This window comes from Vulpes lagopus, chromosome 8 (assembly GCF_018345385.1).
Source record: "Vulpes lagopus strain Blue_001 chromosome 8, ASM1834538v1, whole genome shotgun sequence".
Taxonomy (NCBI): Eukaryota; Metazoa; Chordata; class Mammalia; order Carnivora; family Canidae; genus Vulpes; species Vulpes lagopus.
Window position 1 is genome coordinate 85,103,357 of NC_054831.1, and position 22,974 is coordinate 85,126,330.

A 22,974-nucleotide genomic window follows, 5' to 3' on the forward strand; every position below is an offset into this window, starting at 1 on the left:
CTTTTTCGTGTGCTTGTCTGTATCAAGCTCCCATATTCTAATGGGTAATCAGTGTTGAGCCTCTAAACTCTTGGTCCTTCATCCAAATTGCATGCATGATGTATCTGGCTTTCTCTCTAAGGCCAGTGATCTATCTCTTGTTCCCTAGCCTTTAGAGCACACACAGCACCTCAAAACAAGCTTCTAGTAGCCGTACATAGTAGTGGTAACTGCTGCTGTCATTGTGTAGTAGAGATGAACATAAGAGTGACCTCACTTCCACACTGATCCTTCTTGAAAACTCTGGACACTTCTCAGTCTCCTTTGGTGAATCCTCTTCCTCCACTACCCCTTAAATAAATGTTGATGTGCTCAGGCCTCTTCTTAGGCTGTATCTTCTATCCCAGTGATCTCATCCCACACTCTTGGATTTCACTCCACCCAGATCTCAGTCACTAGCCTAGATTTCTCCCCTTGAGCTTCAGACCCATAGATCTAACTCCTTGCCATGCTGTTCCATCTCAGCATTCCACACGTTATATATTTCCCAATATAAGACAGGCTTCTCTCTCTCTCTCTTTTTTTTTTTTTTTTTTTTTTTTTTAAGATAGGCTTCTCTTATTTTCCCTACTTTATTAGGGGCTGCTGCTACCACCAAGACTTTTAAGTCAGAAGACTGGAAATTATCCTAGCTTAACTCCTCTCTCACCTCACCCTTAATCAGTCACCTTATCTTTCCCCCTCTGTGTATGGGGATCCTGACAACTTCTCTCCATCCTCATAACCACTGCCCTTCTGTCTACCCCGTTTCACTAGGCTAGAATCCTCACCTTCAGTCTCATGGTCCTCTATCCTATTCCTCACTACCCCACCAGACTTACCTCAAAAACTGAGTTGTGGGGGATCCCTGGGTGGCTCAGTGGTTTGGCGCCTGCCTTTGGCCCAGGGCGCGATCCTGGAGTCCGGGATCGAGTCCCACGTTGGGCTCCCGGCATGGAGCTTGCTTCTCCCTCCTCCTCTGCCTCTCTCTCTCTCTCTCTCTCTCTCTCTCTCTCTATATATATATATATATATATATATATATATATATGTCTATCACAAATAAATAAATAAATAAATATTAAAAAAAAAAAACTGAGTTGTGATAGCTCCTCACAGTCTGCTCCCAAACCTTACCTGCCAGCACTGTCAATCAAGACCCTTCTTTTAGGCATACATAACTTTGTAAGATGTTCAAAAATATTTTGGAACAATAAAATATAAATATCCTTGTTACCTGAAGTGTTACTCTAAGGACCTACAGAGCTGAGGGACTGTATCACCTGGGACCTAGAAGCTCAGGTCCTACCCCAAACTTACTATATATCAAAATCTTCATTTACAACATATCCAAGGTGATTTTTATGCACATTAAAGTTTGAGAAGCACGGAGTAGTAAAATACTTTTTTTTTTTTTTTTTTTTTAGTGAGTGGAGAAATCAAAGCTAAGGGAAAATATGATGAAGCCAGAACTGAAGTAACATTAATATTGTTAAATGCATGAAATCCAGTGGTCTGTACTTAATTGGGGGGTGAATCGTAATACAGATTTTAAGGAAATGAAGACCCCTTGACCAAATCAAGGTTTTTAGTATGTGTAGGTACTAGGTTTAGTACTTTCTTCTCCACCACCCTTCTCCTGCCTCCTTTCATATCACTGTGACTACATCAAAAAAATCCTCTAAGGCCAGACTCTCTGATCTTCCTTTCCAGAGAGCTAAAGACCAAGCCCTTCTCACCAGCCCCCTGCCTTTCCTTAGTTTCTTAAAGTTAGCTATATCACTTCTTCTAAAAAGCCTACCATCCCTCTCTGACCTTCCCCTTCCTGCTGTGCACCAGGCCATCGGGCCACTTTTTACCCTGTACTGTAATTGATTAATGGGAGGCAGTCCCCAGCTATGAGTAAGGGCACAGGTCCTGGCATCAGATACTCTCAGGTCTGACTCCCAGCTCCCCCTCCTCTAAGATAGAACTCTCAACCAGGGACTTAATCTCTCTGGGCTTTCCTTTCCTCACCTGTCAAATGTGGCCAATAATAGTGCTTTACTGTACAAAACTGTTGAGAGAAATGGGTGAATTAACACAGGGCAGTAGTGTGTGCTGTGCCTCACCGGTCCCGGCACCCGGTTTAACCAGTAAATAGCTGAGTGGCTACAGCCCTGAGTCAGGCGGCCAGTGTTGAGCCAGGAGGATGCAGGCCTGTGCGGAGCTCCGAACTCCTTTCAAGCTTCCCCTAGTCAGGCGGCCTGGAGTGGGGTGGGACCGTCGGGTTGAGTGACGGCTAGCGGCCCGCCCCGGGCGTGACGTCATCCCGGTGTTGCTGCGGCGCACGTGGTCCACTGAGTCTGCTTCTGAGTTAGCTGCGCTGGGTGCCCTGGGCTGGCGCCCCAGCCGACTGCCGTCCTGCTCACTATGTCCACATCCACGAGCTGCCCGATCCCCGGAGGCAGGGACCGGCTGCCCGACTACTACAGCACCACGCCGGGGGGCACGCTATACGCCACTACCCCGGGAGGTCAGCGGGCCGGGCTGGGGGTCCGCGAGCCCTGGGCAGGCCCAGCGCGGGCGCCCTGTGGCGGGCTGGGAGAGGGGAGGTGCAGGCCTGGGATCCTCGCCGCAGGCCCCTTTACAGGTTGTAGCTTTTGCAGGGGGTGGGAGGGTGTTTGGAACTGAAGGCCGGTTCAGTCCCCTGAAACTTCGAAGTAAATGCACCGTGGCCTAAAGCCTAGCTCCTGGGTGACTGTGGACTGAACTCCCCACTGTGGCCTGGGTTTTAGGTGCCCCTCCCGACTTTGCCGCCTGGAATTAGGACCCAGAGCCCGAGCTGAGGTTGACCTCAGCAGGAAGCACCAGGTCTCCCAAAGCAGCTAAAGCAGGACTCAGGCAGTTGGGGCCAAAAAGCCTTGAGTATCTGCAGGTGGCTGGCAGCTGTTTGGTTGGGCTGATTGCCTGGGATCTTGAGCTACTGGGCTCCTGGACCCAGGTTTCCTGCCACGTGGAGGCAGAAGGGAGGGGCAAGAACAGGGTAGGGCCCTTTGAGAACAGAACTGGGGCCAAGTTTCATAGGCTTGGGCTGAGCCTGATAAGACTTGGGAGGGGTCAGGGTAAGTAAGAACAGTCTGTCCCTGTTTCACCGAGAAAGCAGCTGTCCAGAGAGCACACCTTCTCCTTGCCGGGTACCCAAACCCAGATGGCAGCAAGGGTGAAATCTGTTTGGCCTCTTGAGCCAACTGCCTGAAGGGCTAACGACCCCCCCACCCTACAGAAGTAGGAAAGCCCCAGATCCAGCAGAGCCAGACAGGAGCAGTCTTTAGTACCTGAGTTCTCCCAAGTTTTGTGCTCCTCCTTAGAACTGAGACCTGAAGCTTCCCTAAACCAAAATACCTGGACCAGCTGGGATGCCCTACTTGCTTTATGGCACTTAGCCACATCTTGGTTAGACCTGGAAGTCTTTAAGTGCTCTGAAGGCCAGTCAGCTGAGACCCTGGCCGGTCTGCAGAGCAGTAGCCCTTTAATACATGTGGAAATGTGAGTCCCAGGTCCCTTAAAAGCCTGGGTATGACACCCTATAAGCTCTGTACCCAAGCTCCAGCCTCTTACCTAGTTCCTACCCCTTGACAGGCACCAGGATCATCTACGACCGAAAGTTCCTGCTGGAGTGCAAAAATTCACCCATTGCCCGGACACCACCGTGCTGCCTCCCTCAGATTCCCGGGGTCACAACTCCTCCAACAACCCCACCCTCCAAGCTGGAGGAGCTGAAGGAGCAGAAGGAGACAGAGGAAGAGATACCCGGTAAGGAAAGCAGGGCGTAAAATTAAGAAATGCCAGAGTCCAAATGCCCCTGTTCAGTAGAGTGGGGGTTTAACGGTGAGAGGGGTTTCTGTACTGATGCTAAGCTTGCTGAGCTTGCAGACCCTCAGCCCAGCAAACAGTCCCTGTCTTCTTTTTCTCCAGATGACGCACAATTTGAAATGGACATCTAATCCAGTGCAGATGATCCTGTGTGGAATTAGAGGAATCCCTCATACCACTGCTGCCATCACCTCTTCCTGGTGTATTCCAAACACCAGGTGGCCTCATAATCTGGAAGGGAGTGACTTGTTGGTTTTGGGCCTCCCTTAGTTCTGAGGCAGCTAGACCAGGGATACGAGTGGGCAACTTGCCAAGCCCTTAGCTCTTTCCCTTCCGTCTGTAGATGCTCCTCCCAACCCCCAGCCCTCCATCATCAGGGGCTGAGGCTGGGACTAAGGGATGGAGTATGTCACTGTCTAACTGCTTAGTAAAAATTCAAAGAAATGCTTTGACTCTGGTGTTCTCCTCGATACTGACCTTCCCATCTCAGCCACAAAGCTGAGGGCCCCAGCAGACCTGGTGAGGATCAGAGGTCCCCCAGTCCATTCCCAGCTGTCATTAGGTCCACTTTCAGCAGCAGTGAGAGCCAAAGGCAGGCTATGGGGGCAGGCTGCAGGAGCCGCCAAGCCATAAACAGCAAGAGCAATAGCCTGACCTTTGCCAAGGGCCGTTCCAGCCTTTCCAGGAAGCAACCTTCCTGGAATTGGGCCTCTCCAGCAGTCCCTCCCTATTGATTCCAAATCAGGAAAAGGAGGCACTGCCCTAGAGTTTAACCTTCTCCAGTCCCTCCCATGCTTTTTCTGCCTTCCACCCATAAGTATCGTCCCCTGTTCCAACACTGAAAACCTGTATCCTCTCTTCTCAGCATAATTTAAGCCTCTATGACCCCTTCCATTTGGCTCTCCTGTCCTCAAGAGGGTTAGAAGACTTCAGGGCCAAGAATGAGTTAGCAGCTTACTTGGTGAATCAGTCATGATCCTACCCACCTAACTACCCCCAAGCACCCCTCCAAAAAGTCATGATCCCATGTTTCAGCAATCCAGTCTTCTTCATTTATACAGCTATGTTCTAATCTCTATAGCACTGTATGTCTCAAGGGTAACCAGAGTACAAACAGAGCAGTCTTCTTTTTTGAAGGAAAAATCTTCTCTATTTGAGCCTCTGTTCTTATGCTGCAACGAAGTTATACAAAAATAGAGATACTCAGCCCAGCAAGGAATATGTGTTTCAGTCTATTTTGGGGGAAAGTGGCAGAAGTAATTGGTCATGCCCAGCAAAGTCATTCATGATGAAAGGAGGAAGAAGAGAGGCTTGTAAGGTACACAGATAGCAAGGCAGTCAAGGATACCATAAGGGACCAGTTTGGCACAAGAAGGGCTTCTCTCTCCTACCCAGACCCCAATATTAAGATGTTTTTATTAAAACACGTTATGGGTAACAACACTCTTCCCTGTGGCCCAGGTGGCTGGCACCTCTTCCCCCAGAGATGGGTGGAGCAGGCCAACAATCCCAAGGAGGCAGACAGTCTCCAAAGTGGTAAGAGGGAGCCAGATGAGAGAAGGCCTCCCTGCCAAAGCAGAGGAAATGGTGTGAAGTGAGTCAGGATCCCACAGGATTACGGAGCCTCTTGGACGCCTGGTACTGTCTGGAACTCCTCAGCTGTGGCTGTAGATTTCTCTTCATTGGCCTCTTCCTCTGAAGATAGGTTCCTCTTTTCTGCAATTAACCTTTTAACTCCCACCATCCACTGACTGACCTCAGTCACATGGTCAACCATGAGTGAGCAGTGGATGTTATCTGCAGCATCCCACTGGTGACTTGAAAGCTCTAAGGAAAGAGAGCAGGTAAACAAGCAGCTTAGGACAAAACACCTAGCTCCCACTCTTCTCATCCCAACCAGTCAGAATCTCAGTATCTATTCCAGCTCAGCCATCCATGACAAGCTGAGGGAGCTAGGCTATACCAAAGGACCCAGCCATACCTTGCACCAGGAGAGCCATCCTCTTCTTCACAGACACTGACAGCTTCCCTCCAGCCCACTGCTCCTGCAGCAGAGCCAGGCGTCGGCTGATGTCATCACATACTTGCTTCTGAGAGACAAAAGGGCCCTCCAAGTCAGTGCTGCTAACCCAAAAGGGCCAGAGGAAAGACCACACCAAATAGGAAGTGTAACTACTTTCTCTGGCCCAGAGAACACTTCATCTGAAGAGTTCTGGTTAGAGGCCCCACTGAAAATCTGATAAAACTTACACATCTCCCAAGAAAAATCCATATATGGCTAGAATTTTAAATATTCCAGTTTCTCAGATCCTCAGAAACTCATTCTGTAGTGCTATTTTACAAACAAGGAAACTAAGGATCTCGGTCCTTTTATCATCCCACTAGTGTGCCAGGGCTTATTACCTTTGTGTGGCCACGGCAATCCTCTAGTGCCTCTTCCAAAGGTTTGAGCACATCTTCCAGCAGAGTTTCAGATTCCATCACTGGGAGATTTGCTGGCTTCACACTGGAGGCAAGATAACTCCCCACAGGAGGGGGCCTGGAAGCCTGACTTGAAGGAGGTGGAGGCCCCATTGGAGGGGGCCCCTGAGAAGTCTGGGAGACAGGGACTGAAAAGGTAAAAGCAAGATCAAGCACACATGGCTGAAACAGGTAAAAAGCTCGACTCTAACTTCATCCCTTGTAGAGGGAGGGCTACTCTCTAGGACAACTCATTCACTCAGAAATGTGTATTTATGAAGTCTCTACCACGTGCCAGAAATGTGCAAGGCACCAGAGATAGAGTAGTAAAGCAGACGGATTAGGTTCCTGACCTCAAGAGAGCAGAAATTCTAGGGAAAGGAAAATACATACAAGAAAATTATAAGTTATGCTGCATGTTACAAAGAAAACATGATGTAATGAGGAGGAACAGTAGGGGCACCTGAGCAGCTCAGGCCATTAAGCCTTGGACTCCTGATTTTGGCTCAGGTCATGAACTAATGGTTGTGAGATGGAGCCCTGCATTTGGCTGGATGCTCCGGGTGGAGACCACTTGAGAGTCTCTCTGCCCCTTCCCCAGCTCATGCACACACTCTAGCTCTCTCTCTCCTTCAAAATAAATAAAATCTTAAAAAGGAGGAGGAAACAGTACAGGGAACTACCTAAAGTCAGTGTTTAAGGAAGGCCTTCTCAGGTGACTTATAGTTTATCCATGCTCACCTATTCTGTGGCATTTGGCAAGTTACCTTTAACCTTAGAGCTTGGGTTCCTTTTCTGAAAAATGGGGATATCATGGTAGTAGCACTTCTTTCACGGGGTTGCAGTGTTGATTAAGTGAAAATATAGGTGCAACTGCTAGAGTAATGTGTAACAGAAATTGTTCACAAAGTTAATAGCTAGTGGATAAGCTCAATACACCCATGAAAACCATGTACCTGGCTGAGGTAAGGGCAGTGCCTAAAAGGCAGAGTTAAGTCTTGACTTGTTCAAGTTACACAAACCAGCACCGTGTGGCTGGAAATTATTACCCCTGAAGAAGGCAGTGTTAGCTATCTCTAGAGAAGCAGGCAGGGGTCCAGACCATATAGGGCTTTGGAGGAGTTTGGTCTTAAGCTTAAAAGTAATGGAAAGCCACTGCAGGTTTATAAAAAGCAGGGATGATATGACTAGACTTGTTTTTTAAGACATTTGTTCTGTATGGTCTGTGAAAAATGGATCATAGGTCAAGAATGGAGGCATGGACAATAGCTGAGAAGTTAATGGAATAGTTCAGGATAAAGAGCAGATGAAGGGAAATGGAGTGGTCTGAGCTTTATTTAGGAGGAGGGAGCAACAGGACTTTTGGAATGGAATGAGGGAGAGGAGTCAAGGATGACTCTTGGTCTCTGCCTGTAGTAACAGGATGGTGGAAAGCCTGTGGAAAAAGAGAAAACTAGAAGAAAACAGTCATTGGACTTCTAGACATCAACATTCACATGATTAATTCATCTTGTTCAGTTTGGCCTCTCAAGTTTCTCGAGCTCCTTGCCTTCAATGATTTTTCCCCACCCTTCCACAAAGCAGTTGCTCACTGCTCTCTGCCTTGTTCTTAACAACACTGTGCCATCTCCAAAATCTGACCACCTCCTCTATGCTTCCAGCCCAACCAATCAGAGTTCATGCATTAAAATCATTCCCTTATAGATACTCTTACCTCACTTATCCCCTCCCACTGTCCCACTTTCCTGGTAAAACCAGCTTGTGCACACTTGTTGGAAAGAAAAACAGAACCATGCTGTTGATTTACAATTCAAATTCATGGGTACAGGGGCACCTGGGTGGCTCAGTTGGTTGAGAGTCTGCCTTTGACTCGGGTCATGATCCCAGGGTCCTGGGACAGAGTTCCATGTAGGGGCTCCCTGCTCTGCAGGGAGTGTTTCTCCTTCTGCCTCTCCTCCTACTTGTTCTCTCTCTCACACTTGCTTTCTCTCTTAAGTAGATAAATAAAATCAAATACATTCATGGAAAGGTATCCAACACTGCCTGGAGTTCCTATCCTTTGCCTCATTTTTCCATTTTTTCAGAACTCTTCACATTTTCTCTCCGAGTTTTTCTATCTTCTCCCCTTACTTTTCCTTTCCCTGCATTCTACATATGACCCCACCTCATATTTCACTGAGAAAAGAGAGGTCATTAAACAGGAACTCTCTCATCTTCCTATTACCTTTTCTACTAATCCACCAGTACCCTGTGGCCACTTTCCTTCCTCCTCTGATAGATAAGGCCATCCTTCCATACTCATGCCAGCCTCTTGTCTTCTCTAGGCTTGTCTCCTGCAGTTAGCCTGTTTTCTTACACCATCGGTATACAAACATGCTCTAGTGTTTTACCATCTTAACAAAAATCCTCCCTTAGGTCACATTCCATCCTTACTCACAGCCTCATTTCTGTCTCACAGCAGAATTTCTTGAAGGAGCTATATGGTCTATAGTTAGTTTCTCTACTTCATTTTACATTCTCTTCTCTGGTCATTTCAGCTGGGTTTCTACGCTTACCTCTCCACAACTGCTTCTGTTAGGTAACCAGTGTCTGTGTAGTTTAGCAAATCCTTTTAGCAGGCCCCTTTTCTCTGATCTGACCTCTCACATTATCCATCATAGTCGAGTCAAAATTTTATTCTGTGGGAGTAAATTTTACTTTTCTTCTTGCTTCTTTAGCTATTTCCCAAGCCCCTTTAAACTAGAACCTTGAAATGCTAGAGAGCCTTAGGGCTCTGTCTTGGATCCTCTTTAGGGTTCTATCCACAATTCTCCTTAAGTACCTTATTCAAACCCACAATGTCAAACACCATCCAAACGATCATAACTCATTTCTGCAATTCTGGCCTAGACCTCCCCACAGTAGCTGTCCAGATTTAACAGGCCAAGACAAAGCTTGCCTTTCCTCTCTCCCCAAACCTCTACCACACCCCATTCCCTGGTTTCCCATATCTATGAACAATACCAGCTAGTTCCTCAAGCAAAAAATTTAAGTTATGTTGATTCTTCTTTCTCACCTATATCTATTCCTGTTGAGTTCCTCAGTAACATATGCCATACCCATCCAATTCCTGCCACCTCTGTACTCCCACTCTAGTTTGAATCATCATTAAATCTTGCCCATATTACTGAAATAGCCTTTCCATATCTTCCCTAAAATCCTTTCTCCATGTAGCAGGCACAGTGATCTTTCTTAAGATGTGCATCAGTGTTTCTCAACCTGGGGATATTTTGCCCCCAGTGCAAATGTCTGGAGGCACTTTTCGGCTGTCACAACTGGGTGAATGCTACTGGCATCTAGTGGGTAGAAACCAGGAATACTGCAAACATCCTACAAAGTACTAGACAGTCCCTGGCTGGAACAAAGAGTTATCGGGCCCAAAATGTCAATCAGGCCAAGGTTAAAAGACCATGATTTATGCAGCGCCTGAGTGGCTCAGTTAAGCGTCTGAATCTTGATGTCAGCTCAAGTCATGACCTCAGGGTTGTGAGACTGAGCCCTGCATTGGGCTCTGCGCTGGGCACGGAGCCTAGTTGGGATTCTTTCAGTCCCTCTGCCCCTCCCCTGCTCACTCTCTCAAAAAATAACAGAGACACCTGAGTGGTTCAGTGGTTGAGCATCTGCCTTTGGCTCAGGTCATGATCCTGGGGTCCTGGGATTGAGTCCCGCATTGGACTCCCCGCAGGGAGCCTGCTTCTCCCCGTCTGTGTTTCTGTGTCTCATGAATAAATAATTTTTTAAAATCTTAAAAAAAATAGGGGATCCCTGGGTGGCGCAGTGGTTTGGCGCCTGCCTTTGGCCCAGGGCGCGATCCTGGAGACCCGGGATCGAATCCCACGTCGGGCTCGCGGTGCATGGAGCCTGCTTCTCCCTCTGCCTGTGTCTCTGCCTCTCTCTCTCTCTCTCTCTCTCTCTGTGTGTGACTATCATAAATAAATAAAGAAAAAAAAATATTTAAAATCTTAAAAAAATAAACCCTGGTTTGTGTCATCATTCCTCCATAGTGCTGAGTATAGACAACATAGGGTTATTGAAAGAGCTAAATCTGAGCCTCTTCTTTGCTGGGGCCATAGCTCCAACTGTTCACATGAGACATGCTCAAAAGTAAAGGCATCCCTCTACTTTGAACTTTTCAATGGCTTCAATTTATACAGATTAAAATATAAACTCCCTATCCTGGTTTACAAAGCCCACTATGATCTGGCCCCTGCCTGCTTCTCAGATTTTAATTTCTCTGACTTAGCCCACTGTGCTCTAGCCATTAGGTATTCCTTCAGTCTGATTTGGCCAAACTTCCTCACAGGGCCTTTGTGCTGGCTGTTTTCAGTGTGTGGAATGCTCTTGCACCTGAGTCTACGTGGCTAGATTTTAACTATTCACTTAAATGTCAGCTCCTCAGCCATCTAAGTTATAGAGTCACTCTTGCCTTACCCTGTTTTCTCTGCAGAACACTCACCACTACTTCATTTGTCTATCTCCAAAGCTAGAGTATAGCCTCGCTTGAAGATAGACATGGAAACAAACCTTTTTTGTCTTGTTCACTGCTGTCTAGTTTGCCTCAAGCAGTGCCTGGCTCAGAGATGCTCAATAGGTAACAATGAATGAATAGACACATTAAATCTGGATGCTTACCATATAATCAAGTGAAGATGTAGCCAGAGACAAATGAATATACCACTATGGTATTCCAGGAAGAGACACAAATTGTTAATAAAATGTGAGAACAATTTGAGAATAAAAACTTTATCTAAAAAAATCATAGGTCTGGATAAGTTCACCTATAATGAAAGCAAAGAGGGATTCTTTTCAAACTTACCACTTACTGACCTAGGCAGAATTTGCTCGGAAAAGGGCTGCCCTGTGCCGGTTATGGCGTTCAACCTCTCGGGAAGAGACCTCAGAGGAGTAAAAAGGGCCCTCGGGCCAGGGTTATACCCAGCACCGCCCTGTCGGCCGGTCTCCGCGCGTGGGGCCCCCACGCACCTCTGGGAGAGCCATCCTGGGGAGCGGCGATCCTTTTGGTGAGCGGGGTGCGCTTAGGTCCACCGGCCAGAGTCTGCAGCCCGTAGGAGAACTGCGGCGGGTCGTTCCAGCCACGCTCCTTGTTGCCTGCGGAAGTGAGAGGACACATGAAGCGAGCCTGGGGAAGACGAAGGCTCTACCCCCCAGGGCAGCAGCTGCCCTTGGCCTGGGTGGGGGACGACCAGCGCCCCTAGGCCGCCGGCCGCGCTCACCCGGCTTCACGTACAGCTCCGCCATCTCCACTTCCTCAGGGTCCGCAGCCCATGGCGTCACTTCCGGGGCGGCCGCACACCCGCGGGTCCGGATGGCCCCGGCCGCCCGGAGCCCTCTAGGTTGAACTGCTGTTCCGAAAAGCCGGGGGCCGTCGTGGGGACACTGCGCCTGCTCCCCGAGGAACTCAAGCTCCCGCTAATACGGCACCGGGGCTCTGATCACAAGGCACTAGAGGACGCGGTTTTCCAGGAGGTGGCGCTCCAGCAGTCCGAATCCCCGGTAGGTTCAAACTGTCACAGTTGCCCCGGAGACCGAGTTTTAACCACCAGCAGCTCCAGCCCCACAAATGCCCCTGTGTGATCTAGCCAGGTGGAATCCTAGAACCTCACCGCTGCCCGGCACATCTATACTCTCTAGGCTCAGTAACTAGTATTCATTTTCCTTCAGGACTTAGATGTCAATTCTTCAGGAAGCCTCTAATGCTTTGGATCAGGTTAACCCTCTGACCGGAGCCTCCACAACCTTGAGATTTGCTAGTTGTACTACATACTGTCTTCTACTTTAGCTCTTGTTCGGCTCCCCTTCTGATGATCTCATATTTTATATCCCCACTGCCTAGCACACAGACCTTAGAAATTACATTTGTTTAATGAATGAAATCAATTTCCAGGACGCCTGAGTGGCTCAGCGGTTGAGTGTCTGCCTTCAGTTCGGGGCATGATCCCGGAGATCCAGGATTGAGTCCCACATGGGGCTCAAGCCTGCTTCTCCCTTTGCCTGTGTCTCTGCCTCTCAATCTGTCTCTCATGAATAAATTAAAATCTTTTTTAAAAAATCAAATTTCCACCACACACCATGTCCCCATGTGACTACAGGCAGCCACCAACACACCAAGCACAGACACAGACACTCACCTCACACAGGTATTAACCCCCAACCCTATCCCAGGCCCAATATACTCACACCTAGTGAGGTCACTGAAGGATCTTTATTTGTACTGATTTGCTATAAAGTGTTGCTGAGGTAGAGCCAACTGTCCAGGACTGGACAGGGGCAAGGAACACAGGGACCCAGGGAAAGGACAGTCAGGGGCCTAGGTTGTGGTGCAGGGCCTCTCAGTCATCTCTATAAACATTGAATAAATTGGGCAATAAACAGAGGGTAGGCAAGAGCCAGAGGGGCAGGCAGAGAAGGCTTCAAGGAGTCAGAGGCTACAGACCCCTGAAGTATGAAGGGGTATAGAGTTGGGCATGGACCCAGAGCCTCCTTACCCAGTCCTCCTGGATTAACTTAGGGCATATGGAGCAGAGAAGGTTTCAGACGGAAGGCATCAAGAAAAGAGAAGACACCCCGCTTTCGAGGGGCTGCCCCTGCACCCCCAACCCCTCCTTTGAGCAGGGGGAGTGGCAGGGGACCTCCTGGGGAGTCCACAGAGCTGGTCCGCTTGAGCCGCAGGCGGGCACGGGCCTGGGCACCCCAGGCCTTGCCTCGAGCTGCAGAGGCCACAAGACACTTCTGGTACTGAACCTAGGGAAAAGGGGAATGTGAGGATCCAGCTCCTTTCTGCCCCTGGGCTCCCTGAAAACATCTGCAGAACAGGGAACTGGCCATGGCTTCAGTCTGGTATAAGGCTGGTAGTTGGCCCCATCTGGAGCCCCTACGACATTCCCTGGGAGCTCAATAACAAAAACAGAAAACGACATTTAGGAGGGCTGGGCATGTGCTAAATGCTTCACATAATCTCACTTAATCCAAAGTTATTTATCAGGTATTATCACCATTTTGCAAATGAGGAAATTTTGGCTCAGAGAGAATACACATGACTTGCCCAAAGTCACCTAGGCAAAAAATGGTACAACTGGAATTCAAACTTATAATATACCTTAAGTGATCTTCCTAATCCACAAATTTAAATTCACTGCTCAAGACCTTTCAATGTCTCAAAGCGACTTGAGACAAAATAAACTCACCCCACAATCTCTAAGTTCTTCCATGACCTGGCATCTGCCATTTTTTCTGCTCTCACTTCATCTGCCCCTTTGCGCTCCAGATACACTAGATTCATTTAGATACACTTACCCACTAACACTGCACTCATCTTCACAGCTAAAGTTCCTTGTATTTGGCATACCTTTGGTCCCATCCCCTTCACCTAACTTCTTCATTGGACCTTCAACTCTCACCTTTCTATCACCTCTTTCAGGTAACTTTCTGCAAGGGGCCACCTCCTCCATCATCATGTGGCATACAACTCCCTTCTGGTCTGTGTCTGATCTAACCTGTGTGTTCTGTGAGGGCAAAAGCTGTGCCTTCTGTATCAGTGAATTCCCAGGATCAGGTATGGTGCCTGGTACCCTGTAGACACTTGTATTTGTTGAGGAAAGAGTGAGCTGAACTTAAGAGTAAGCATCCCACATTCCAATGTGCACAGAGGCCAGGAAATAACCTAAATGAGACATACAGGAGAAATAGTGCCCACCCAACCTCGAACAGCCCCTATACAATTCCAGCTGAATGTTGAAATTTATATGTGTGGAACCAGGATCAGAGTCTGCTACTTTAAGGGAAACAAGAATAGCAATTAATACATGAACTGCCCTGCTTCTCTACATTAGCAACTAACTTAAACTTATTAAAAACAGCAGGAGGGACAAATAAAAGAGTAGTTTACTGTAGTCGGCCTGGATTACTGGCTTGTGATTTCTGGAGAGAGCCCCAGTTACCAGTACAGAGCAGCTGAAGGGCAACCCCACCCACCCATTCCCACCTGTAACTCACCATGCAAGCAGCCTGCACAGCTTCAGAGAGTCCCCCTGCATGGGGCTGGCACCAGAAGGCTGCACACTGGAAGTTCTGACGGCCCAGGTCAGCAATGAGGCCAAAGGTATGAGGGTCACGGCCAACACCAATAAAGGTCACAAGGCGCACAGGGCACTGCCACAGTGGTTCCTCCTCTGCACCAGCTTCTGCCTGCCCACACCAGGCCTAGTCACTAGAGGACTGGGCACTGGTTGGACCCACTGAGCTCTTCCAATAGCAAGCAATGAGCCCCTCAGCATCCCTCCCATTCCTCCACAGCCCCCAACTTCACCTTCTTCTGGTACCTGAATGGGATGTGCAGTCATGAGAGAGTCAGACACACTGAGCATGGCAGGGACCCAAGCATCCTGGTCCCCCCGAGTGGTGAGGGTACCAATGGCCTCATTCAGCACGTCCATGCCTGGGGTGGGGGGGGACATGCCCACCATGGTGTCTTCCAGGCAGAAAGAAAGAAGGGATCTGCAAGGAGTGTCTAGGCCCCTCTGACTGACTTGGGATTCAGAGAGGTGGCAATAGAGGGGCTGGAGCTAGGCTTAGAATCCTGAGTTGGGAAGGATGGCACATTCTAGGCCAGACAAGGCCATGAGAGCACTCTGAGAAATGGTGGTAGATCCTACCTTAACCACCTTCTCTGACCTCATCTAGCCCGCCCACTTCCTCAGCCAGCTCAGTCCTTACCCATGGCTTTGGTGACTGGCAAGGTCCCCATGTACAGTGCTTCATACTTCTGAGCAGCCTGGCTCACTGCATCCAGCAGCTCCACTGAAATGTACACATAGGAGTTGGCTTCCACACTCTCTCAGTGACCCCTCTTACCCACCCTTCTGAGATTCAGAGCTAGTAGAAGGAAGGCCACTGATGCTCCTCCAGTTCAGAGCTGGGATCCCTGGAACCAGCATACATCAGAAATCCTACGTATCCAGGGAAGGACTAAACAACCAGGACTAAACAACCCAAACTTTCACTAAAGTAGCATCTTAACTGCAATGCAGCACCTCCCTCCCCATACCTTGCCGTGGTAGATCTTCTGGGGAGATGGGGTCTAGAGAGGAGCAACGGGAATCACGGGAATCACCACTGACACCTACTCGCTCTGACAATATCTAAAACACAATGCAACCAACATGAGATACAAGGAGAGAGAGGAATTGAGGTAAGGGAGCCAATACTTCCCAGACCCACATTCCCTGCCCCACTCTTGGCCCTTACCTGGGCACAGAGCCCATGTAGGGCACTGGCAATGGCCTTGGCAGGGACATCACAGCGAAACACATGGCACTTGAGCATACAGCTGTCTTTGTCACCCGCCACAAAAGCGAAGTCCCTGGTAGGGTCAGAGATGGGGCTGGGGCAGGGACAGGGGCAGAAATTGGGGTAGGGTAGAGGCTGGGTAGGAGCAGGGGCCTGTAGTGCCTACAGGAGACTGGAAAGTCAGGCAAGGGACATGGGAATGGAACAGGGAGGTAAGGGCTGGGGCTCAAGGCACCGAGCTGTCACTCACCTGTCTCTGTTCCGGAAGCATGTGGAAGCACAGGAGAGAATCAGCCCAGCCTCTCAGACTCAACCCCATCCGTCCCTGAGGAGCTGGGCCCACCCTCCCCAACCAGGGCTGGACCAGGCAAGGAAGGCAGAGCTTGGGTCCATGTCAGAGGATCTGTGTCCAGGGGTTCAAGTACAGAGGATCAGCATCAGTGGGGATCATAGCCTGCAGGAGGGAGGGAGGAGCAACTATCACTTGGGGGGATGCAGGGGTCCTCACCGGCCCTTGGAGCTGCCCACACCCCACACACGGATGTGCACCAGAGGCTGGCAGTGGATTAGACTATGGTCCAGAGGATTCACCAAGCTCATGGCATCCTTCTTTAGGATCATCAGCATGTTCTGGCCCTGCCAAGGAGAGGTCAGTCTGAAGCTCAGATCAATGTGATTACCATGGAGAACAGGCAATTCAGAGACAGCTATCTTTGCTGGGCCCTAGGCTGAATCCCTTGAAGGGACAGCCAGCTCACCTCACCCCAGGCACCATCTGGGGGCTGGCTGCGGCTACGGCTGCGAGTCTGGGCCAGTTGCTGGATGCAGTTATTGACTGCAATACTGCTCTTCCCTGGTACCAGATCCTCTTCGGGTACCTCTACCCAGCCCAGGGAGCGGACTGCAAAGCACTGACGGGTTAGGGGAAAGGACAGGACGGCTCTGAGTGAGTGGAGGTGGACATGGAAGTGGAACAGTAGGTAGAGTAGGATGGGAGGTGTTGCGGGTTCCACATGCATGAACCTTCTGGTATACATGCCTTTCACCCTTGATCACCTCTTCTCAGCCCAATCCCACCCCTGACCTTTCACTTGGAACAATCCACCACACCCACCACCATTCCCTGGGCTGGCCCTCAGACCCAAGACACTACCTTAGCCCCTGGCTCCATGCTCTGGATGTAGGATTCTTCACCATACCAGGACAGAGAGGTCCTGGAAAAGAGTAGAGCTTGTAAGGGGACCACACTTCCTACAAAAGGGAGAGTAGTGAAGCCCTGACTACTTAATGGGCATGAGATGTGGGAGAAGTCCCAGAACATAGTGCCCCAAATATATAACCAGAGTGAGAGAGGGCCTAGGACACATTAAATAAATGTAACGGTGTGGTTTAAAATTTGAACAAAACTTCAGGACATAGGATGTAGAGTAAAAGTTGTAAACATTGAACAGGATCCAAAACGTGGACCAGAACTCTAAAGTGAGACAAGACACTCTAGAACACTAAACAGGAACTTCCATGGAAAGAGCTTAGTACAGTGACCAAGATCTAGAACATGACTTATCAGTACCCAGAACAGGGAAGAACATGTAGCAAAACAGAGCATGGAACAAGGGACAAACTTCAAAATACTGAGAGACTCAAGAAATGGAACAGAGACAAAAACCTGGGCTTGAAAGCAGAATGTGAGTCCAGTTGCATCTCTGAGGGCCATGGAACCCCAAGCCTTTAATTCTCCCTGGCCTGTCCCTGTTACCTGCGGTTCAGCGAGCTCTCCAGGCTCGAGAAGGATCTCCCCTTGGGAGGCCGAAGTCCCCAAATCCCCTCCGTCCTCTGTAGAGAGGGAACTAGGTCAGTGTGGCAGCAGGCCTACAACCACACATGGGTTCAGACCCCCTCCTCACACTCCACCTACCGTGCCCGGGTCCTCTGCATCTCCCGTCTCCCAGGTTGGGCGCTGCCACTGGGTGCTGCCACTGGGTACATGCCAATAGTAAGTACCTGCAGCATCGCGTATCTTCCTCCAGCCAGGGGGCAGTCCTGGCTCCCCCTCAAGACTCTGGTCCCCCCACAAGTCGTCTACAGGAACAGGGATGGGGACAGGAAACACGGGATTGGAGAGGGAAGGCATATTCGTGGGTTCAGAACAACGCTCTGTCAGAACCCTCCCTCCATCCCGAAGGGGACAATCCTTAGGCTGGAGATCCAGAATGTCCTTTACAGCGCAAAGATCCAGGGTTCATTTGTCCCCTGGTCCTTACGATGAAACATACCCCGTCAACTCCCTCGTTCCCCCTCAGCTCCCGATCCTCCCATCGGGCCCCTCCGTGCACACCATCGCAGTTGACCAGAATGATGGCCAGCATGTAATCCTTGCCCAGCATAGCCCCGACCGCGTCCCCGCCGGCCTTCGCCGGCCCGCAAGCTCAGCCCAGCTTGACCTCCGGAGCTGCTGCGCCCACAAGCCCAGCCTCTCTGCGCTGGCTAGGCCAACCCGCGCCGCACAAATACGGGGCGGGGTAGAAGCCAGGTCCCAGGGGCGGGAAAGGACGAGCCAGAGCAGCGCCGCCCGCGGAGGCGGCGCTTGTAAACAGGCGTCTGGATCCCCAAGTGGGTGCGCCTTTCCGTGCGTGGCTCCGGGAAAAGCGCAAAGAAGCCAACGCACCAGCTGACCTCACGGCGCAACTGTGAGCTCATCGAGGGGCGGACGACCAGCCAGACGAACGTGCACAGCACGCATATGCGTACAAATGAGCTCATCGCGCCCAGTTCGTATGCGCTCGCGGACACTCATCTCGTGTCATGCCGGAGGGGTCACGTGGAAGTACCCGAGCGGAAACCGCCGCGCTCGGCAGTCAGGGGGAGCACCTCCACCCTTTCCAAAAAATGTCCCGGAAGTGCCTTCGCCCTCAGTAAAGATGGCCGCTGCACTTGGCGCGAGGAAGGCGGGGTTGCGCCTGCGCAACAAGTTCGCCGGAGAAGATGGCGGATGACAAGGTGAGTGAATGTGGGCGTTATCTGCAGTGTGGGGTGGTCTTCACACCGTTTTAGTCTTTGAGAAAGGCGACACTGGCCTTTATCCTGCCTAAAGGTGTCCCTTATGGGGTTTTAACTCTTGTCGGGTTTATACTCCTGTTGACTGCCCTCAACGCTGGGGGAATGGAGTAGCGGAGCGCTACACGAGGCAAGCAGAGCTCGGCATCCCCCAGGTGTCCTCTCCGGGTCCTCTCAAGATCCTTAATTACGGGCATGCACTCCGACACACTCACCCTGACATACTCCTCCTCTTTTGCATTCCCTAGTCCCCGAAATCTCCTTCTTAGAAACACGATGTTTCCAAGTCACACAGATAACGCATTCTCATTTAAACTTTTGGCATACACTGGATTTCATACTTTGAGGTGATCAAAGGCGCTCAGTTCATTTACCCACAATCCTGCAGACAGCCCCTCCACCCCCACCCCAGCTAGTGCATCCAGTTACACATTGTTTGGGAAGCCCAGGCAGAAATCAGGTTTATCCTAGAGCGTCCATGAAACTGCCTCAGGTCATTTTTCACCATTGGTCTGAAGTTCTGCACGGTTCACACATCTAAGTACTTACTAGTCTCTGTGTTAGGCTTGGGGACCAAGTAGGCAAGACGGACAGCTTGCCACTTTCAGGTAGCTTATAGTCGAGTCAGTAGTGCGAACCGGATAAATCAAAGCTGTTCCTCTTGCCTCCATACACACTGCTTGCTATATAAAATTTTGTAAGGGTTGTCACAGATGCAGATCTCATCTGTCACCCCCTCCGTGGCCCCCGTGTGAATTCAGTTTTCAATGTTTTTTTTCTGGTGCCACGTCATTATGAGGAAGTTTTTATAAGAAGAGATGTCTCATCCTCACACCCGGACCTACCCAGCCCGATAGACCTGAGCAGGGAATGGGGCTGCATTAACCTGCTGCAGCTGATTTCCTTCTTGTTCTAGGATTCTCTGCCCAAGCTTAAGGACCTGGCATTTCTCAAGAACCAGCTGGAACGCCTGCAGCAGCGTGTGGAAGAAGAAGTCAGCAGTGGTGTGAGCCAGGTAAAGTTGTACCTGCCCACCAGGCTTCATTGCCCTGTATGGTATTGAATGGGTAATAGAGGTTTATTCAGCAAATAGTTATTGAGGGCCAGCTCTTTGTGACTCCAAGGAAAGTTTCCCAAAGAAAATGACACTAGAACTGGCATCTTAAATAGGAATTAACTAGGTAAAGAGGAGAGGAGAGAACATTTCAAGCAGATAAAATTACATATGTAAAGCTCTCATGGTGGGAAGTAGCCTGATAAATATGATGAATAGTTTAATTTGGCTGCAGTAATGGGCGAGCATTAGGAAGTGAGGCTGGAGAAGCAGGCAGGGATCAGACTCCTCAGTGACATCTCCGTAGATTTGTGGTGGTGGGGTTCTGTGCTTGGAGCCTTCTAACCACAGGGTTCTGAGATTGTGTGATCAGGACCCCTAGGTTCTTTTTCTGCCTCCAGAATCTTAAAGATCTTTGGAGAGAGTACTACAGCTTTCCAGAGTAAGGAGGAGCAGGTGGTGGGATGCTCTAGGGCCAGCTTGAGTAGCTTCTAGATAATGAAGGAAGACCCTGGCTGAATTTTCTCCTTCATTTCACTCCACAGGATGGCTCACTCTTGTCCTCCCCATTCCTCAAGGGCTTCTTAGCTGGCTATGTGGTGGCCAAACTGAGGGCATCAGCAGTATTGGGCTTTGCTGTGGGTACCTGCACTGGCATCTATGCAGCTCAGGCATATGCCGTGCCCAATGTGGAGAAGACATTGAGGGACTATCTCCGGTCTTTGCGAAAGGGGCCTGACTAACTCTGGATCCCATGGGGGAGAAAGGATGAGCACCTCTGGCCTGCAGGTAGAGGCCTTTCAACCACAGACACCATATTTGGCTTCCCGACCTATCACCCTTTTGCTATCTCCAACTTGCCCACAGCCTTCATCCTTGCTTTCCTTCCTGTAGAGTGTAAGTGGTGGCTTATCAGCCAGCAGTTTTTGGATGCCCCTCCTTAACCCCAAAGAAGCCACCCTAAAACTGTGGCTTCTAGAGCCACCAGCCCCTTTCTTTTACATCCCTGACTGTGGAGTTTGCTGCTGACTCTGATTTTCAGTATACTCTCTAGCAATGTACCACAGCTCCTCCCTCCGGGGAGCTGGCTCCATATTGATTTTCCCCAAACTTGATAGAATTCCCATTGCCCCCTTGCTAGCCACACAAGCCACCCAGGGTCTGGTTTGGGCATGAGTGTAGAGGACGGGGGTATGCCAGGCCTGGGCCGTCCCAGGCAGGCCCGCTGGACCCTGATGCTACTCTTATCCACTGCCATATATGGTGCCCATGCCCCATTACTGGCACTGTGCCATGTGAACGGCAAAGTGCCCTTCCGGCCCTCCTCAGCTGTGCTGCTGACCGAGTTGACCAAGCTACTGTTGTGCGCCTTCTCCCTCTTGGTGGGCTGGCAGGCATGGCCCCAGGGGGCCCCACCATGGCGCCAGGCTGCCCCATTTGCACTATCAGCCCTACTCTACGGAGCGAACAACAACCTAGTCATCTATCTTCAACGCTATATGGACCCCAGCACCTACCAGGTGCTGAGCAATCTCAAGATTGGAAGCACGGCCCTGTTCTACTGCCTCTGTCTCCGGCACCGCCTCTCTGCACGTCAGGGCTTAGCACTGCTGCTGCTGATGGTGGCAGGGGCTTGTTATGCAGCTGGTGGCCTCCAGGATCCTGGGAACACCCTTCCTGGATCCCCGTTAGCAGTTGCTGCTGGCCCCATGCCCCTGCATATCACTCCACTGGGACTGCTACTTCTCATCCTGTACTGCCTCATCTCAGGCCTCTCGTCCGTGTACACAGAACTGCTCATGAAGCGACAGCGGCTGCCCCTAGCACTTCAGAACCTCTTCCTCTACACTTTTGGTGTGCTCCTAAATCTAGGTCTGCATGCAGGTGGCGGCCCTGGCCCGGGCCTCCTGGAGGGTTTCTCAGGATGGGCAGCGCTTGTGGTACTGAGCCAGGCAGTAAATGGACTGCTCATGTCAGCTGTCATGAAGCACGGCAGCAGCATCACACGCCTCTTTGTTGTGTCCTGCTCACTTGTGGTCAATGCCGTGTTCTCAGCAGCCCTGCTGCGGCTACAGCTCACAGCTGCCTTCTTCCTGGCCACACTGCTTATTGGTCTGGCTGTGCGCCTGTATTATGGCAGCCGCTAGCCCCTGACCACCTCCACCTGGACTCCTGACCCTGAAGATTGGCCACCATCAGAGCCACCTCCCAGGCCTCCCGACCCTTCCTCAGCAGCCAGCCCTGTAACAAGTGCCTTGTGATAAAAGGTGGGGAAGTGAGAGCAGCCAGGTTAGTCTCTGGAAGTGGGTGAATGAAGGGTTACCCCAGGAGACTGAGTTTAATTAAAGAAACTTCCCAAAAGTTCGTCCACACTAAGGAATTGGGGGAGCATCCATACCTCAGCCTAAAAATGACCCCATCTCCATTGGAGGAGACTCCCTGCCTCATCCTGCATGAATGCAGTTGTTTCAAGTGGGGTGTGGACAAGAGTTGGCTCTCCTTGCCTCTTGTGGTCACCCTAGCAGACCCATTGCCCCCAGGCCTGATGACAGCTATTCCACCCCAGCTTTGGTACATGAATCCCCCATTAGAGACATTCATCCCGGCACCATAATGCAAGAAACTCTATTGCTACCCAGGCCTCTCTTCCGAGCTCCCTTGGCTCCAGCAGCACCTGGAGACAATGCCCCCTGCTCCCTCCACAGTGCTGCTCTCCATATCCACCCAGCTTTGTTCTGGAAACTCCAGAGAGGGCTGGAGCTTGACCCATCTCAGGGAATGTTGCCCCTGGGCCCTGGCTTAAGGCTATACTCCTGATCTCTTTGCTCACCCCAAGGGCCCTCTCAAAGCCCACTGCCCCCTCTACCATTCCTAGGAGGTACCATTCTTCTCACTCTGGGTCCTGCCCCTGCCTAGCGGTGTCCTAGCTCTCAACAGCTTAGAGAAGCTCTACACAGAGTAACCTGGAACCAGGCACAGGGAAATTTGATATAACTCAGTGTCTCTATGTAAGCAATAAGGCTTAATAAAGTATTCTGGGGTGCAGGTTCTGCAATTGACTATGATAGTCCTATGTCTTCTGTGCTTAATAGCTTTACTGAAACATAATTTTGTTCCCTTGGTGCCCTGAATGTCTTAATGGTGGAGTAACTTACAGGCTAGGAGAAGACACTTTTCTCCTAGTTGTT

At 50.3% G+C, this 22,974-nt stretch overlaps 5 protein-coding genes across 12 annotated transcripts; 3 read left to right on the forward strand and 2 right to left on the reverse strand.

Annotated features, from left to right (window-relative positions):
- The first annotated feature begins 2,320 nt into the window (after positions 1 to 2,320).
- Positions 2,321 to 4,317, forward strand: EIF4EBP3 (eukaryotic translation initiation factor 4E binding protein 3). The gene is made up of 3 exons (XM_041766287.1): positions 2,321 to 2,533; positions 3,640 to 3,813; positions 3,976 to 4,317. The coding sequence occupies exons 1-3, from the start codon at positions 2,431 to 2,433 to the stop codon at positions 4,002 to 4,004; spliced, it is 306 nt and encodes a 101-aa protein (XP_041622221.1). The 5' UTR covers positions 2,321 to 2,430; the 3' UTR covers positions 4,005 to 4,317.
- A 775-nt stretch (positions 4,318 to 5,092) lies between these two features.
- Positions 5,093 to 11,772, reverse strand: SRA1 (steroid receptor RNA activator 1). Its single transcript, XM_041766285.1, has 5 exons — positions 11,607 to 11,772; positions 11,356 to 11,481; positions 6,277 to 6,482; positions 5,855 to 5,963; positions 5,093 to 5,700 (listed from the first exon to the last, which is right to left on the reverse strand). The coding sequence occupies exons 1-5, from the start codon at positions 11,629 to 11,631 to the stop codon at positions 5,489 to 5,491; spliced, it is 678 nt and encodes a 225-aa protein (XP_041622219.1). The 5' UTR covers positions 11,632 to 11,772; the 3' UTR covers positions 5,093 to 5,488.
- Positions 11,773 to 12,580: 808 nt separating this feature from the next.
- On the reverse strand, positions 12,581 to 18,337 carry APBB3 (amyloid beta precursor protein binding family B member 3). Of its 8 annotated transcripts, none has more exons than XM_041766281.1 (13): positions 18,014 to 18,337; positions 17,594 to 17,757; positions 17,435 to 17,511; positions 16,832 to 16,892; positions 16,437 to 16,589; positions 16,187 to 16,314; positions 15,929 to 15,934; positions 15,637 to 15,751; positions 15,437 to 15,530; positions 15,106 to 15,189; positions 14,712 to 14,827; positions 14,386 to 14,577; positions 12,581 to 13,134 (listed from the first exon to the last, which is right to left on the reverse strand). In XM_041766281.1, the coding sequence occupies exons 1-13, from the start codon at positions 18,060 to 18,062 to the stop codon at positions 12,898 to 12,900; spliced, it is 1,476 nt and encodes a 491-aa protein (XP_041622215.1). In that variant the 5' UTR covers positions 18,063 to 18,337; the 3' UTR covers positions 12,581 to 12,897. The 8 variants fall into 8 exon arrangements, with proteins under 8 accessions (XP_041622215.1, XP_041622214.1, XP_041622210.1 ...); XM_041766280.1 differs by having other exon boundaries at positions 15,637 to 15,772; XM_041766276.1 differs by having other exon boundaries at positions 14,712 to 14,860; positions 15,637 to 15,772.
- A 71-nt stretch (positions 18,338 to 18,408) lies between these two features.
- LOC121497125 (SLC35A4 upstream open reading frame protein) lies at positions 18,409 to 20,529 on the forward strand. Its single transcript, XM_041766286.1, has 3 exons — positions 18,409 to 18,675; positions 19,649 to 19,747; positions 20,332 to 20,529. The coding sequence occupies exons 1-3, from the start codon at positions 18,661 to 18,663 to the stop codon at positions 20,527 to 20,529; spliced, it is 312 nt and encodes a 103-aa protein (XP_041622220.1). The 5' UTR covers positions 18,409 to 18,660.
- Positions 20,530 to 20,953: 424 nt separating this feature from the next.
- On the forward strand, positions 20,954 to 22,845 carry SLC35A4 (solute carrier family 35 member A4). Its single transcript, XM_041766283.1, has one exon. It carries the CDS (start codon positions 20,959 to 20,961, stop codon positions 21,931 to 21,933), a length of 975 nt encoding a protein of 324 aa, XP_041622217.1. The 5' UTR covers positions 20,954 to 20,958; the 3' UTR covers positions 21,934 to 22,845.
- The last annotated feature ends 129 nt before the right edge of the window (positions 22,846 to 22,974 follow it).

Coding starts and splice junctions, on each gene's coding strand:
- LOC121497125 (XM_041766286.1), top strand. Junction 19,748..20,331: donor TCAGCAGTGGTGTGAGCCAG/GTAAAGTTGTAC, acceptor TTCACTCCACAG/GATGGCTCACTCTTGTCCTC.
- SLC35A4 (XM_041766283.1), top strand. CDS start 20,959: ATGAGTGTAGAGGACGGGGGTATGCCAGGCCTGGGCCGTCCCAGGCAG.
- SRA1 (XM_041766285.1), bottom strand. CDS start 11,631: ATGGCGGAGCTGTACGTGAAGCCGG. Junction 6,483..11,355: donor CCAGGATGGCTCTCCCAGAG/GTGCGTGGGGGC, acceptor TTACCTTTTCAG/TCCCTGTCTCCCAGACTTCT. Junction 5,964..6,276: donor ATTGCCGTGGCCACACAAAG/GTAATAAGCCCT, acceptor TTTGTCTCTCAG/AAGCAAGTATGTGATGACAT.
- APBB3 (XM_041766275.1), bottom strand. CDS start 17,809: ATGCCTTCCCTCTCCAATCCCGTGTTTCCTGTCCCCATCCCTGTTCCT. Junction 17,512..17,593: donor ATGCAGAGGACCCGGGCACG/GTAGGTGGAGTG, acceptor CCCTCTCTACAG/AGGACGGAGGGGATTTGGGG. Junction 15,190..15,436: donor AGAAGATCTACCACGGCAAG/GTATGGGGAGGG, acceptor TGTACATTTCAG/TGGAGCTGCTGGATGCAGTG.
- EIF4EBP3 (XM_041766287.1), top strand. CDS start 2,431: ATGTCCACATCCACGAGCTGCCCGATCCCCGGAGGCAGGGACCGGCTG. Junction 2,534..3,639: donor ATACGCCACTACCCCGGGAG/GTCAGCGGGCCG, acceptor ACCCCTTGACAG/GCACCAGGATCATCTACGAC. Junction 3,814..3,975: donor GACAGAGGAAGAGATACCCG/GTAAGGAAAGCA, acceptor CTTTTTCTCCAG/ATGACGCACAATTTGAAATG.